Here is a 16,085-nt window from a genome sequence, read left to right as displayed (position 1 = left end):
TGAGAAAGCAAACTAACTCAGTATAGACTTTATTGTATAGTTCCGCGTTGCATATTTACTAACCATAAACATATTGCTTCGATAAACCCCAGGTTAGAGGAAAACAGAATGATTATATTAGAATGGCTTTGTTAAAAAAAACAGTTTTTTGCATCAAATACCTGTTACATGAGGTAATTCTAAAAAAAATACAATGATATCATAAATTACATCAATAATAAAGTAGTACAGAGGTTTTCAAAGTGTGAGGCAGGCCTCCCCAGGGGGGCTCCAAACAGTTTCAGGGATGTTTGGCTCAGTGAAATTAAGGGAAATAATGTTACATTAGTTATTACATTAGTTATCATATATGTAACCTTCACATGTGTGATTTGGTTAAAGAGATCATGAAGAAATTCAGTAGTTTTTCCCTCTTTCCCAGTCATAAACTAATAACTGGGTCTTGTATGTATTTGGTGCAATATGAAGTTATGTCAAACTGCAATATAAGGCTTTCTTGACTCAGCTGTTGAGTGTTTGTGGGATCAAAAAACACAACCATGATGCTATTGGCATCCATGTATTGAGCAAAACGAATCAAGTAAACTAAGATGAGAGGAAGGGGGCGCCATTTCCCATGTTTAGTCTCAGGGAAGGCCGGCAGTGTCAGTCTTTGAAAACCCCTGACGTATAGTAAAACCTTTTTTCCTGTTCAATTTAGCCATGGTGTTCTTCCTTCATATGTTAATCTGAGTCTATCGTTAATAAAGTCAAAGGTCCATTGTCGCAGAGAAAGAAAAAGTGCAGACTGTTGATAAGACTCAGAGGCAGCCCTGCGACAGGCCTTCAAGCACAGAGGCTTTAACAATGTTTCATGCAGCTAATGCATTCCAGTTATAACACATGCTCAGTAAACTGTTTTGCTTTGGTGACGCTTGTAGCCTATAGACAGAAACTAATGCACAGTAACATGTACAGTCATGTGCAGGCGTGCATACAATTATTTGCAAACAAATGTAGAAGATACAGAATGAGGAGAAACAGCAGGAACGACATGCAGCGCACAGAATGCTGACATCGATGACTTGAATCAGTTCCACTCACATTTTCCTTTGACCTGAGATAAAGTCCGAAATTGTGGAAAGATCACTTAATTAAAGATTTGCAAAGTCACACGTTTCCTTTAACCACAGTGTGTGGGAAATCACAAAGAAAAATGCATCATTTTGAAAACAAGTGATTGTTTTAAGGCCAGGTAAAATGGAAAGCCAATAAAGTCAAACTTCAGTGTTTAGGTGGAAACCATAGACTGTAACGATGGACGACATGACTGCTCACCAAAAGTGGCTGGACTGCCCCCTGGTGGCTGGCTGCAATATAGGCCATAGATATTCCCTCTTCCATGCTAATGGTTGGGAGAAGGACTAAACTTAAAAGTCAAACCACACGTCATATACATTTATGTGATGGTTTCTGTCATTTTAGGTTGCTCTTGTCACCCTGAACTTTGATCACATGTTCATTTTTTGATATCCATTCGTATCCATGATATTTTAGCTTCATTTCTGGATTTAGGGAGGAAATGGAGACATGTTGTCCATCTTGATATGCAGTCAATATTGGAAACTGAACTGACAAGTGAAAAACTCAAACTGAATTAAGTCTTAAACTGCTACTTTTAATTGCTTCTGATTTTAGCAACAACAAAATAAAATGTACAGACGTGCTGGAATAAATAGTCAAATTAACACAGAACATTATTGCGGCAACATTTTTCTTTGTGAAAAAGTACAAATATAGTTCAACAGCAGAGTTGGTGATAAACGTGTAGATTGATAGAGTGCATCCCGTGTGGGTGCAGCTTGGACATGTGTTTCCATTATTCACAAAATTATTAAATTTCTTAATAAATACCTGTGTGGAAAAAACACAGTTGTAGCACTTCTGCAATTTCAAATGGAAGACCTGGATTAGAAGGGGAGGGTGGACGATGATGTAGAAGAGAGGGAGAACCAAAATGCCAACAGGGGTTAGGAATAAAAACAGATCCAAGACATGCAAAAGTCTGAGCACTGCATCTTTCTGTGTCTCTTAAAACATGGACACTGGATCCAGTTCACGGAGGTGGAGATGTGGCCACTGAAGACGCTGCCGGAATAATGGACCAGCTCTGTGGACAATCTGCAGACCACTACACTGGAATGAGTGTGTTTTTTTTAGGGTATTTTGATATGGCTTATCAAGGCAGAGTATTTAGATCAGTAAAGTTGTCATCTCCATGTGAAGTAGCCTCAAATATGTGTAGAACTGGACTGAGAAGATCATGATCCTCTATTGGTCCTGAGTTGCTGACGTGCTGTTTAAAGACTGGGACTTGAAAGAATGAAAGCCATATTGATGATTGAGGTTGTTATAATACCGGAATTCTCTGTGATCATTTCATCTTTGATAATTTGAGATGTGTATGTGTTGTTTTTTAGAGTTTATCATTTTACATTTATTTTATCAATACGAAAAGTCAATGACTCATTCGAAGTGCATTTCATCTTATTAAATATTCCGCTGCAGTAGAAAATGTCGAGCGTCTTGTTTTCTAAAATAGGCTCGCTCGTCATCCTGTTGTTTTTGGCATTACCTGAAACAAAACACCTAACGTACGAGACAAATACAATTCTGGAGTTCAGTGCAGACGCGTCCCTTTGGATTTTACAGTTGGATTTGCATAAGAATAATTGCATGATGTTGAAGGAGATGCAGCTCAGGAGAAAGTAGACAGATGCAAGGGGACATAGTGTATAGCTGGGTGTGTTGTGTTTCTGAGTGAGAGGCTCAGTGGGAGCCGTTGGAGCTCCAGTCATAAGGGAGGAAGGTGACCTTGGTTTTGCCTTCAGACATGACGCCCTGCAGGCTGGTCTTCTTCGGAGAGGCGCCCATGTGCTCCAGCACCCACTTCAGCAGCTACGAGAGAGGGAGGGGGAAACAGAGCGAGAGTAACAGATGGGTTAAAGGTTGAAAAAACCTGTTGGGGTTTTTCTGATGGAATTTGCAGTACTCTGAACGTAACTTAGTAGATTGACACAAGAGCTGATAATTAAAGAAAAGTTCAAATGCTACAGAATAAAAATCACAACAGACAAAAGAGATTGCAGATGGAAATCAGCAGCTGGAATTAAACCTACGTTCTCATCGGTGCCTCCAAAGTCGGCCTTGTACCACTTGAAGATCTGACTGAGTCGCACTTCTCTTTTCCCAGAATCCACCACACAGCCGTCATCGTTCTCCAGGAAGGCTTCAGCTGATATGCGGAGCTGACTGTCGATGTCCTGGAACGGTTCAATAGATCACATCTGATTCATTCATGCTCCCAGTATAAAATGAATGTAGATCACTGCTCATGACTTAAGACTCTGTCAGTCCTGCTCTCAGGCTCAAAGACCAAACTCTTAAATAAATGAACGGATGCACTGGAACTCACCTGTGGACTGTACGTTTTAATAGGCGGGCAGCCCTTTGCACCACAGTTCAAGGCAAAGTGAATGAGGGGCTCTGCGTTCGGGAGAGCCACCTGGTGGACGACAGGAGAAGTAAAGATGAGACATTTCAAAGAATAATGTCATATTTTCAGCTGAGATCGAACAAAATGTCTGAATACTTGAAGCCTTGGGTCCGTGTTGGAGAAGGGCCTTCGAAACTGTGCCAGACCCTTTTTGTTCCCTCTCAGCACGCCGTTCTCTATGTCCTGCAATGTGAACACTTCTCCTCCAATCAGGTAGCTCACATAGTTGAAGAACTATAAAATAGGAGAGAAAAAAAATATGTTGAATTCAATACAATCAATTATTTTTTTAGCTACAATCGAATTGAATATAAAAATTTGGAATATCTTCCATCTAAAAATGAAATACACTTATGATAACATGACAATTTATGTAATTATTTCAAGCTGTTAGGAATGCATGTTTTATCTTTATACTTCTGTCCGGATAATAAATTATTTTATACTGTCATTAGTGTAATGGAACTTTTCTGGAAGCTAGTGAAAGGAGAACTCAGGCAGCAGCTGATGTATTATGCAGAAGGTTTTAATGTAGACTTGATGCATCAAGGATACCAGAAGGTGGAACAATATACAAATGCTACCAAAGTAGCATGAGCAATTGACGCCCCCCAATTCTCAAGATGTCTAAAGGATGCATAACTAAATCACATTGTCTCCTTGCATCTTGCCACTGGTGAACTACACAAAAGAGTTGAAGTTGGTGTCTCTCTGTCTGGCACATCTGAGTTAGATATGAAAGTCCCTCAACGAAGACACTATTATGCCCTGTTGTTTGGACATTTATCTATAACCTGGCCTTTGGTCCTGCTTAGAGACAGAATGGAGTATCTGTGGAATTTAGACTGGCACTATTCTCCTGTACAGATATAACGTGCAATATATAATATATATATAATATATAGTGCCATTTACAGTAATGTGCAAGGATATTCAATAATTCCTCAACAGTTAGTGTAAGAAAGTCCAAAAGAAAAAGAGTAGAAATATCAACTGAACCTTGTTTTCTTTAAATGATTTTTGCAGAACAAGTATTTTGAAACAGAAGAAGTATTTCCAAACATGTGAGGGTTTTGAAAACAGTGTGGCAACTCTGATTGCAGCTTACTCTGTATCTTGACCACATGTTGGTGGGGGCCCCCAGGCGGAGGAACCCATGGATGACGAGTGCATTGTAGGTGTTGATGAAGAAGGCCAGCTTCTCCTCCCGGCTCAGTGACAGCAGCTCCACCCTCTGCAGCTGGATGGCCAGCTCAGAGTAACGCTTGAACGCAGGGTTCGACGACATGCCATTGTAGTCCACGGACTGTAAGAGCACATATACACACTCAGTGTCTCCACTTGTTCAGGAGTTAAACAAACTAGACCAGCTCTCAAATCTTGTTGACATCTACGTCTGTGTCTTCTACTTGTTTGACACCTCTTTTTCATCCTGAGATATTTGTATTCTCTTTTGTGTTAGCAATGTTAGCAAAATGCCAAGTGCTCAATAATTTTTGAGCAAGCCCATGTGAGGAACAGCAGATAATGTTCTGCTGTTCCTCACATGGGCTTGCTAAAAAATTATCCAAAGTTTAAACTCCTCAGATTCAAACATAAACTTTCGCAGTAACAGACCATTTACAGATGAAAACAGTGAGTGAGTCAGAATCTCTCCACAGTCAATAAGGTCATTACCTTGCCGTCGGCAGAGAGATGCTCAGAGAACAGTTTCAGAATCAACTCCCGTAAAAGCAGAGAGAGCTCCGCAGCTAAGAGGGAGAGAAAGAGAGAGAGAGAGAGAGGGAAAGAGAGAGAGAGAGGGATGGTTAAAATGTTTTACATATTCAAGTGCATGAAGTAGAACAAATGATGGTATTATTAGGAAACATGACCTGTGAGAAGAGAGAGCGTTACAGATACATTTCAAGAGGAAAACAACACACTTAGAAAAAGCCCAGGTTAGCTTGTTAGTTAGCTGCTGGAGGGGGGTGCACCATTCATTGAGTAACAGATACAACAACACAGAGCCAGAAAAAATGCCTCATCACCACCGCAGAAGAAAAACACAACATTTAAGAATGACTTAAAAGCTAAACAAGTAGTAATCTGACAGAACAGGGGTTTGAAATAGGGATTGAATGATATACATGATGAAGTTGTAGTTTTGTTGTGTTTATATATCTTTAGCTAGGACTAGATCATATTTTGTGCCAATACTGTTTGCAAAGACAATTTTAATATTGCAAAAAAAGTAGCACATGAACTTCTTCACTCTACTCTATAGGTTTAACAACAGAATTATAGGATCAAATCAAATTGAACCCTAACCCTGATTAATGTTTATTTATGTACTTATTTTTCTAAATTCTAGAGATATCTAGGTTAGGAACAGACATTCATGCTCGTACTGGAACACAGCCACCATACACAATGTGAAGCTCATAGAATGATGTCAAGCGGCCATCATGTATATCATTAACCCCCATTTCAGCTCTTACCGCCATAACCTTTACAGTCATTACACGCAAACCCAAGCGCACCCAAAAGCCAGCAGCCAAGAAGGGACAGAGGTTAGAGGAGCCATAAAAAGGCCACGCTCTCAGTGCCTTCATCCTGGAGTGCGAGGTGTGTTTGTGCACAAAGCCCGGTCCAGTCCTGACCTACCCGGTTTGACACTGCAGCCTGCGGTCTGTCCTGCGTTGAGGGCTGAGTGAGGGTCATCCTCCAGGAGCCTGTACAGTGCGTCAGTGACGTTTTCCCCTTCTCCAAAACCGCCATCCTGCTGCCCACAGCCACGCACACTGACCATGTACTTCTTCTGCAACAACGCCTGTCCAGTGCTACAGGCCTCAGCCCGGGCTACCACACACATGACCACAGTGGGTAAGTGCACAGATCTCAGTATGAATCAGGAGCACCCTGAGATAGTTCAAAGAGTTTCCGGATTGTTCATTTGACGTCTACGAGATCAAACCGCCACAACAAAGGAAACCGGTTTTACTGCAGCCGTACTTACCCATGCCCTTCTCTTTCTGCAGCCAGTCTACCAGCTGATCGCCGGAGAAGCTCTTTTTGTAAACAGACAGCCCCCTCCTTTGACTGCCAATAACACTGCCATGTTTGAGGTCCTGTACCAGGTCGGCCAACTCATCTTTCTCACACATAAACTCTTTGAGGGCAGGAATATAAGAAGCCGCACATGTACAAACAAGCAGAAAACACACATGTTCAAAACCCACATGGAGGAAAGAAAGATTATGGGAACTAATGCAGTCAATCATGAGAATAAAAAGGAAATATGTATGTGTTTTTTTGGAAGTTGACCTGATTTGGGTCCACTGTTTTTACACAGCTGCTCTAGATATTACATATATTTTCCTTCAGGGTATATTTAAGACGTGGTATTTGATCTGTCCATAGATTTATGTACTCAACGATTCCCCACCTGGTATTTTTAGCACTAATAGAGGCTTCTCCGATGCTGGTATCAAAATAAGACCAGCTCTTAATTATATATAGAGCTTGACCTCTGCACAATTCCTTCATGACAGGAAAGAAAAACTAATTTGGGCCCTTGAAATGATTATTTTTGGAATAGATGACTTTTTTCTGCTCTTGATTTAATAATTTACTCTCACAAATTGAAACATCAGGGTGAACTGTCAACCAATACTGAAGATTTTTTTTTGATTTAACTTAAATATCAAAATGAGGACAAACAGAATTTGCATCCACCTCACTTACAGGAAGAAACTGCTTCTGTCAACACCCATTGCCAAGTAACTGGCAGTCGGAGCTGAAATAATAGGCTGTTGCTGATGCCCTCTCAACAATGACGGCAATGTGACTAGAATCACTATTTGATCTTGACTTCCTACAAGTGACAACGAGTTTCAAAAATACTAGATCTGAGCTAACATCGAATTTAAATATTTCTCCACAGAGAGCTGTGTGACTGCCCCAGGAGATAAACTGTGTTTACACAGTAGGGAGCTTAGGGATCAGATATAATGAGGCACTGAGACAGTTTGCTATTGCTGGGTTCATCCTGAATGCCAAGTTCTCCCTTATCAACTGGGTATGCTGGCAGTAGCAACAGGAGAAGATGATGCTGTGACTCAAACCTGTCCATATATGCCCCTATTATATAATCTCTAACTGTTCTTGTTTCACTTCCTTGCAAAGTTTACTGTGTGTGCCCAGCCCACCTGACTAAGGTTCGCTGTAACTTTGCATTCATGTGGTTCCGGAATAATCTGGAAAGTTGTTCCCGTCTAACGCCAGTTCAGGTCGGAACAATAACCTTTTTGGTACATGAGTTGAGGAAGTGCTGATCTCTATAACAGATTCTACATGGCAATCTGCATATCTGTAGGAGGGCGAAAGGATTAGGAGCCAGACGTCTGGTCTCCGTTTCCAGAATGGCCAATCACGTTTGAGCAAACTTTGGTTGTCTGCAGGTAAACGGTCCGTGTGGAGAGCAAAAGAGGCAGAACACAATCACCTAATACAGCAGCTATTTGTGAAAAAAGTGATTGTCTGTACTTTTTTGTCAGAGTAATTAAACCTCTCACCTCCATCGGTCTCTCCAGCTGCGTCCTCTGATTGGCTCTTCTCTGGCACAGGCGGAGCATCTGCTGGAAGAGGCTCCTCCTTGACCAGACTCACCAATCTCTGAAGCTCCTCAGGAGCCTGAACAAATGGAACAAGATACAGGACACAAACTAAGTTTAGACACAAATTTGAATACCAGCGGAATTTGACAATGTTGATAAATACACAGTACAGAGCACTAAGTTCACGGGTGTCCTTCCTCCTCCTCTCACCAATTTCTGCAGGTCATCGTTGCCGCCAACATGAACATTGTTGAAGAAGATCTGAGGGACTGAGCTGCGTCCGGTAAGCTCCTTCACTGCCGCTCTCAGCTCTGGATGCCTCCCCAAGTCCACGTCACACACTGGCACTTCCAAACGCCCGAGGGTGGCCTTAGCCTGCACACAGTGTGGGCAGCCCTGGATGGAGTACACGGTTACCCGTCCCGGAGCACGGCTTGTAAACTCCTCCATCTGCAGCAAAAACCGTCAAGAGAGCCAAGAGTCAAGAGAGCAAAGAGTTTTAAGTTTTCGGTTCTCCAGAGAAAGTCTGCTGAGCTCCACGTGTTTCAGTCACTATCTGCTGCTCTTGTTTTCTCTGACCTGAGCTATGGAGCAATGGTGAGAAAACAGGACGAGCATACGGCCAACACCTTTTGGCCCGACGCCTTCGAGTTAACTTTGTTCTCTAATGTGTATTTGTGTAGATTGTGCAAGCCCACGTTATTTAGATGTCGCTAATTTACAGTTTAACCAAGTTTTGACATAAATAAAAATAAAAATAGTTGTGCCCTTATATGTCTGTTATATACACACTTCCTGAGTGGCGGAGTGTTTTCTCTGCCCTCACTCATGATGGTGAAACTTTCTTTCTTATCTTGTATGGAGGCAATAACACCGAGCAGTTGGTAAATAAGTGACACAACTTCCTTCCCGCTAATTTCTGAACATTTCCTTCTAATAAAATTCAGTTACCAGTCCGGGCTTATCTAACAGTTCCTTGTGCTGCCCCTCAGAATGTAAACAAAAGAAAGAACCAAGGTTGTGTCCTGACTTCTTTACACTTTAGCTCTTTTGATGAAGTTGTTTATGATCTATTGTAATAAAATAAGTATCCTATACCTCACTTACTACCATGCATGGGAATTCCTGAGCAAAACTTATTTGGAATTCGTGAATAACTGCTTTCTACATGTAGAAATATCACAGCAATCCCCTGTAAATTGATTATATTAAGAAGATAAAGTTAATAATAACCGACAGCAATTTTATGGTAGATGACAGAACAGAAATAAATAAGGCTTTTTAAATTAGGAAATTAAAAGTACATGCAAGGTAACCCCGATTTATAGATTGATATTTATAGTTGCAGAAATAACGCATTTAAATTAATATAAAGGAGGATGAACCTTTACAAACAGCGCGTCTAAATTAAACTGCCAACTTTGATTATGGAGTTCTGAATGGGACTGGACTGAACCGGAATATAAGAGGCAACACAAACACAAACACTAAATCATAATAGAACCCGAGATGTTACCATTTAAGTATCAGTGTTTACTGTTCCCTGAAGGAGCTGAACTGTGCTGATGCGAATATATCAGCCGATGACCACAACAGCAATGTTACCTCTCGGTGTTTTGGCTCCGCAGCTTGAAACGGGAAAACAAAATGAAGGGTCACCGCAGATCCTCGGAGTCCGGATGATCTGCAGCTCTCAGTTCATGCAGCAGCGGATTGAAGGAGCCTGGTGAGGTTCTGCAGCGACATGAAGAAGCTGCTGAACAAAGTGTTTCATCATCACTGTCACTGAGGCTCTGAGCAGAGGGACTGCTTCATGGCTGCTGTCCCCGTGATGCCTTCACGAGCTGCCCGGACGTTTAATAAATGTCTAGCGCTGGTGGATGGTGGACACACCTGAAATGCAAATTACCAAGGGTCAGATCACAAAATGCAAACTCGGATGGAAAAAAAAGGTGATTTGGAGAACTGCAAAAAAGTCAAATAAGAACAAACAACAGCAAACAAGAAAACACAACAGCAAATAAAAAAACAACAACACAAGAGCAAGTGTGCCACACTGCTTTTTCTTGTGAATGAGAATACATTTATGGTTTTGCCAAACTTTTGTTGTACATATCCCATTTAAAAAAAGGGATTGTTAGGTTTTGAATGCAATTTCATTTTGACATAGAAGTGAGAAGCTTAGCTCCTTGGGTTTTGTGTACTTTCAATACAATGAGCCAAATTCCACAATGTGTATAAACTGCAGTGCTCTCTCCTCAGATGCAACCCAGGGGGTCTCAACATTGATCCATGAATATATGACCAGAGGAAAGTAAATGAGCCGTACACGTGCAGTTAATGTTCGTTTCATTTTCAAGAAATCTAAAATTTCCTACAGCCACAAAGGCAGCACAGCTCATCCTACTGTCCTGCTTACAGTTGCAACTGCGGCTCAGCCCGGAACGTTTGTTTCTCACTGACACTTGTTCCCGCCCGGTCTGTTTTCACAGCAGGACACGAGTGGGAATCAAAGATGTCTGGACTGTCAGAGACGGAGCGGCTCGGCTGCACAGAGATACTGAAGCTCCTGTCAAACCGCGACCTGCTGTCACTCAGTGACACTGTGACCAATAAAGTGATAGTTGTGGAAAATAGCTCAGGTACGTTTTTTAATCTGTGCCCGGATGGCAAAGAGCGACTTAGCTAGGCTACCGCTACGTTGGTTTTTCCAGACGTAACAAGTTAATGTGCACAGAAGTTTTGTATCCAACACATTAGAAGTTTATACGAGTAGTTATTTAAATATCTTCAAATGCATAGCTTCTCTTTTGGCTCTCGTCTTTTCCCATCAAAACGAACTGTGGTGAGAGGTAAACAGTTGCCCAACCTAATTCTAAAACTTCACTTCAAAATATACTTTGGGGGAAATTAAGATATATAGGTCACAAAAGTTTGTGTAAGACTTGAGTGAGTCAAATACAATCTCTATGGAGATGGAGATACTAAGTTGAATATTTATTATAAACACAAATTGCCAGTTTTCTACCTGAATCTTGTGTTATTTCACTTTAAAAAAAATGTATTTAAGGACCGTTAGAACTAATGTATAGATCCAGAAACGCTGCAGTGTTTTTACTTTGAAACGGGAAGTGTTGTAAATACGTTATTGTCATAGACAGATACAAATTGTGGTTCACAGCAGGGTAAACAGAGCAAATGTTCTTTCACCTGAGTTTAATTTTTGTCTGATGAACTTATGTCTCAAACATAAATGGTTGCAACATTTTCTGTAGGCAGAAAAAGCACGGGTTCTTAGTGTATAGTACTGGTATTTATTTGAGTACACAGGACGACTTTTATACCAAAAAATAGTCATATTTATAGCCACAATCCATGCAAAGCCTATGTTAATACATTGTGCTGCAGTAGTAGCTTGTCCGCAGAAAATATTGTTGAACTGAGAACCCCAATATTGTGCATTGAACAGATGCTGTCAATATGAATTGATATTGATATGAATATTATACACTGAAAAGATAAAGTTGCACAACTGCCTTTCTTTGTGTATATTTATGCTCGTACATTCAGCCTTTTACAGAAATTGCAAAAAATAATAAATATGACCCTCTTAAGTGGGCTCTTTGGAAGATAACAGGGTGGAAGATCTCTTTTGGAATAAAAAAAAGGGTTAGATATAAATAAAGTTATCTTGTGCTTGAAAAGGTTGGTGACCACTGCTCTAACATATACTGGTGGGAGACATCAATTAGTACAGTAAAACATACAAGGCACATTCTCCAGCTTGTCCTATGTTCTGAAGTGGGACAGTGTTCAGTTTAAAAAGGCAGAGAGGCAATGATGTCTGATCTACAGAGCGGGGCACTTCAGTTTCACATGGGTGCTGCCATACAAGCCAGTAGCCAGTCCGATTTACCTTTAACCTCAGCGCACCCTCATGTTCTGCCTGAATCGTTGTTTAGAAGGCCAAAACCAACCAACCAAAGTTATGTCCCTAACATCTGCTCACATCTAGTAGTTGGTAATTTAAATTGTGCAGGAGACCTTCAAATGTACAAGGGACATTCACCATCTAGTCCTTTATTCTAAAATTCACTTCTGCCTTAATAACATGATGTCCAGATAATGTAACATGAAATAATCATAGTCCCTGTGTTCTTTTGTTCAAACAGAGGCCCTGGAAACGATCCTGATCTTCAGTAAAAATGCAGAAGAGCTCCTGAGAAGGAAGAAAGTTCAACGGGACCTAATTTTTCGGTATCTGGCCAAACAGGGGGTGGCGATGGCCCCCATCAGTGACAAACACCAGCTGGTGAAGAGGACGCTGGAGCTTTGGAAGGTACACACGGAAAGGAGGTCGAGACACTCGCAGTGTAGACAATACATAAATTGAAGGCTTTTTTAAATAATATGTAAAAACCCTGGATCTGCCTCCTGGTCCGGATCTACACCAACATTTTATAGGTTCTTTCCAGGTCACACATCATCCTTCCACCAAGTTATGTGATCATCTGCTCAGTAGCTTTCGAATAATCCTGCTAATCTACTGACTGGTACTTGATGCATGCATTTTTTTGTCTGTGTTAGCTAACTTATCATTCCTTAAAGGCCGTGCTTGATAAAAGACCTCAAGGACTGAAAGATGGGACCAGAGAGAAAGAGCCCTCAGAGACAGCGTCTGATACCCTGAACTTGAAGGTTACGGTGGGTTTTGACCCTCAGCTCCTCGGCCAGCAGTTCTGCCAGTGGTTCTTCCAGCTCCTGAACAGCCAGAACCCCTCACTGGGCCAGGCGCCTCAGGACTGGGGGCCGCAGCACTTCTGGCCAGATGTGAAGCTGCGTCTTCTCGCCAGGTAAGAACATCAGTAATAAATAGATGGAGACATAATTTAAATTAAGAATTTTATTATTTATTGAATTTATATCAGCATTTTCCGATTTCAGTTTTCTTACAGATGAACTGAAAATGTTAACAGAGGGAAAAACAACCCCAAATCAACCTCACGTTTCAAAGCTGTTTCTCTCTTATGTCTTCCTCAGAGCGGGCAGCGTACAGATGGAGGAGTTCCAGGGTGCTGAACTGGTTAGCCTGCGTCTCCTAGCCTTGACCAAGGAAGAGCGCCTTCTCCTCAGCCCCAACCTGGAGCCCCTTGGCCTCAGGACACTTGCCTCCCCCCATGGCATGGTGCTGGTGGCCGTGGCCGGGACCATCCACAGAGATTCAAACTGCCTGGGCATCTTCGAGCAAATATTTGGCCTCATCCGCATCCCGCTGGAAAATAACAGCTGGAAGATCAAGTTTGTCAACCTGAAAATCAGAGGGCAGGAGGCTCTGGGCGGGACGGAGGCCACGGCGCCTGCTTTGACTTACAACTCCACTGAGCTGCAGCTTCTCTGCAGCTGATGAAGCTCTCACTCGTCACTTGTCTAAATTGCCCAAACACAGACAACCAAGCTGTTGATTGCAGAGACTTAAACAAGCTATTGGTAGAAACCGCTTTCTTTACTTATATTTACCATTCCGGTCAGATTGTACAGGTACAGGTGGACACTGGTGCATATAAAAACTGTTTTGCTTTAAATATGCTGTACCTTGATGCAAAGCGTACTGTGCGTTGTTGGCCTGTGGCTCTCATTGAACTATGTTCTTTGATGGAGTTTCTGTCTTTTAAAATGGCTATTTCATTTATGTTCACAGTTCCACAGACAGCATGGTTTTCCTCTTCACCATGCCCTGTTATAATCATCAAAATAATCGTCACAAAATATGATGAATGTGACTTGAGTGTTGCATTTTGCTAAATCACTCTTATTTTTTGGTATTTCCATTATTGCAGGGGAAATATTGTGATCACCTGCAGTAATGTCTGTATCAGTATGCAGCAGCTTTTTGGCATTTTAATGTTGTGGTCAACAGCTGTGGGGGAAATGTTGGGTCTGTTACTTCTGCCAAGAGGATTATTCTTTCGTTCAAGTTTGTTCGTTAGGAGGATTAATCAAAAATATATATCACAATATTTGTGAGATGGGGCATTTTGCAATATTTTCATTGATTTCTCAGCGAACGCTTGATGGATCATGATGAAAAATTCGATGCAGATCCAAATATAAAGCCGGACCTTGTGAATTTAAATGTGGTTCAGTAAAGGGAAGGTTGGGCCTTGGCAGAGGGACGCATTCTACCGAGTGGGTCAAAGTGTAATTGGCCACAAATTGTAAATGTGCCTGATGGAAGTTTTATTCAGCCTCATCCAAACAGAATTAGCACTACTTTGAATTGCATTGCTTATGAATGCAGTGGAGTCTAATGGCTCCTCACAGTTCAACTGATGCCCCAGTCGAAGCTCCTGAAGAAAATCACTGTAATCAAGAAGAACAGATACATTTTACTTCACCAGGTTCGAAATGAGCTCAAAGCTTTTGCAAAGATCCAACATGTGTTGCCCTGTGTTGGTGTAATTTTTTATGGTTTCTAAAGTCAAAATATATGAACTGTCGGGTTGTATTAGGTCAATATCACAGCGTCCTCTCGATAAGGAGCCCAGTCGCTGTCAGTGGTTTTCAGAATGTAAGAATAGATAAGGACCTAGATTTTTAAGGTCAAATCTGATAACTGCGATTTTGTCTGTCGTCAGTATTCATATATTTGATCATTTCCATACTCCTCAGACTGTTTTGATTACTAGTGTAATTATAGACTGGCAGCCTCTAACCCCAGACTCAAATTATTTCAGACATCTTATATAAAAATAAACGCATTCAGTAGCTGTGGTTCCATAGAAAATGAACATTATATCAGACTTGACAATCGGATTTTTATTATTTTTTCGAATCGCTAAAGTCCTATATGACGTGCACACACCACACGTACGTGTCCAACTCCACGAGTTTGGTCTTTTACTGGAAAGAGGCAGGTCTCCCCTCCCCAGTGCATTCCTGAGAGCTCAGTGCAGTTCAGGAGGTCCAGCCTCACGTTGGGCTGATACGGGGAAATAAGAGTCAGGGGAGGAGCCAGCCTCTTCATCATTAACCTCAGCTTAATGGAAAAAGATGAGCACCGACCAATGAGAAGCCTTGACTGACTCCTGTAGTTTCGATAAATAAAAGCATTCCAAAAGAAGCTTTGCCTTTTTCACTAACTGGTATTTTAAGCGGCGTGTCATCTGCAAAATACAACATTTTAAATGATATTCTTCACAGGCCCATTAATGTGACAAAACAAAATAATTCATCTGCAATACATTTCACAAGCTCTGAGCAAACTCCTTATTAATGGAGCGGCTCTGGTTTTCCATTGATTCCGCTCCGTCATCCCAGTCGGGGCACACAGGGTCTGGTGAGGCACAGAGCGATGCTGGTATAGCTCTGTGGCTTTGGTGGGAAATGTTACATGTGGGAAATTATTCTTGGCAGCCATTTTCAAAGGCCCCTGGAACAGTTAATATCTGAGACTGTATAAGTCGGCGCTGCGTGGCCCTCCGTGCTGTACTGGACCATGGTTGTGGTGAGGGGGAGGGGGGGGCCACTGCAACCATTGATCTCGGCCTGTTCACCTCTCAGAAAGAATAATAACAAGCTGCTCGCCTCCTGTCTTTATGGCACTTGGCTTCTCTGCGTTTTAATAAGCGGTTTGGCGCACGGGCGCAGCTCTGACGCACGGGTTAAGAAATACCACTGCAGTGGCGTCTGGTGATGGTTTGACTCTGAAGAGCTTGCCCCCCCCCCCCCCACCTCTACTTTTTCTTGCCCTCCTCTAATAGGAAAGTGTGTTTCTCATGAAGAAACATGCGAAAACTCAGATCCATTGCTCTTTGGAATAGCTTATGGGTGGTGAACCATGGAGGCTTCTCCTCTAATTATCAATCCATGTTTCCCCCCCTCTGCTTACTTTGAGTGTGACTGATTGGAAGTTAGCTTTGCTCTCAGAAGAAGCCTCGTTGCTTATCAAAGAT

The 16,085-nt window shown here is 41.8% G+C and overlaps 2 protein-coding genes across 2 annotated transcripts; one reads left to right on the top strand and one right to left on the bottom strand.

Annotated features, from left to right (window-relative positions):
- Positions 1-13: 13 nt before the first annotated feature.
- zgc:152951 (uncharacterized protein LOC569013 homolog) lies at positions 14-9,982 on the bottom strand. The gene is made up of 11 exons (XM_053439597.1): positions 9,739-9,982; positions 8,344-8,583; positions 8,092-8,209; positions 6,534-6,686; positions 6,182-6,376; positions 5,213-5,286; positions 4,644-4,841; positions 3,632-3,769; positions 3,455-3,544; positions 3,159-3,302; positions 14-2,937 (listed from the first exon to the last, which is right to left on the bottom strand). The coding sequence occupies exons 2-11, from the start codon at positions 8,581-8,583 to the stop codon at positions 2,809-2,811; spliced, it is 1,479 nt and encodes a 492-aa protein (XP_053295572.1). The 5' UTR covers positions 9,739-9,982; the 3' UTR covers positions 14-2,808.
- A 623-nt stretch (positions 9,983-10,605) lies between these two features.
- c14h3orf38 (chromosome 14 C3orf38 homolog) lies at positions 10,606-15,253 on the top strand. The gene is made up of 4 exons (XM_053439600.1): positions 10,606-10,775; positions 12,306-12,472; positions 12,742-12,986; positions 13,174-15,253. Exons 1-4 carry the CDS (start codon positions 10,649-10,651, stop codon positions 13,535-13,537), a joined length of 903 nt encoding a protein of 300 aa, XP_053295575.1. The 5' UTR covers positions 10,606-10,648; the 3' UTR covers positions 13,538-15,253.
- The last annotated feature ends 832 nt before the right edge of the window (positions 15,254-16,085 follow it).

The sequence above is a fragment of the Pleuronectes platessa genome, chromosome 14, assembly GCF_947347685.1.
Source record: "Pleuronectes platessa chromosome 14, fPlePla1.1, whole genome shotgun sequence".
Classification (NCBI taxonomy): Eukaryota; Metazoa; Chordata; class Actinopteri; order Pleuronectiformes; family Pleuronectidae; genus Pleuronectes; species Pleuronectes platessa.
Note: the sequence above shows the minus strand (reverse complement) of the source record. Positions and strands in the feature narration are given on the sequence as shown.

Bases quoted from the DNA above. Each gene is read 5' to 3' on its own strand.
- c14h3orf38 (XM_053439600.1), top strand. From the start codon at position 10,649: ATGTCTGGACTGTCAGAGACGGAGCGGCTCGGCTGCACAGAGATACTG. The intron at 10,776-12,305 runs GTACGTTTTTTA...TTGTTCAAACAG, and splicing joins AGTTGTGGAAAATAGCTCAG to AGGCCCTGGAAACGATCCTG. The intron at 12,987-13,173 runs GTAAGAACATCA...TGTCTTCCTCAG, and splicing joins AAGCTGCGTCTTCTCGCCAG to AGCGGGCAGCGTACAGATGG.
- zgc:152951 (XM_053439597.1), bottom strand. From the start codon at position 8,583: ATGGAGGAGTTTACAAGCCGTGCTCCGGGACGGGTAACCGTGTACTCC. The intron at 6,377-6,533 runs GTAAGTACGGCT...TGTGTGTGGTAG, and splicing joins GCAGAAAGAGAAGGGCATGG to CCCGGGCTGAGGCCTGTAGC. The intron at 3,303-3,454 runs GTGAGTTCCAGT...GAACCGTTCCAG, and splicing joins TTAAAACGTACAGTCCACAG to GACATCGACAGTCAGCTCCG.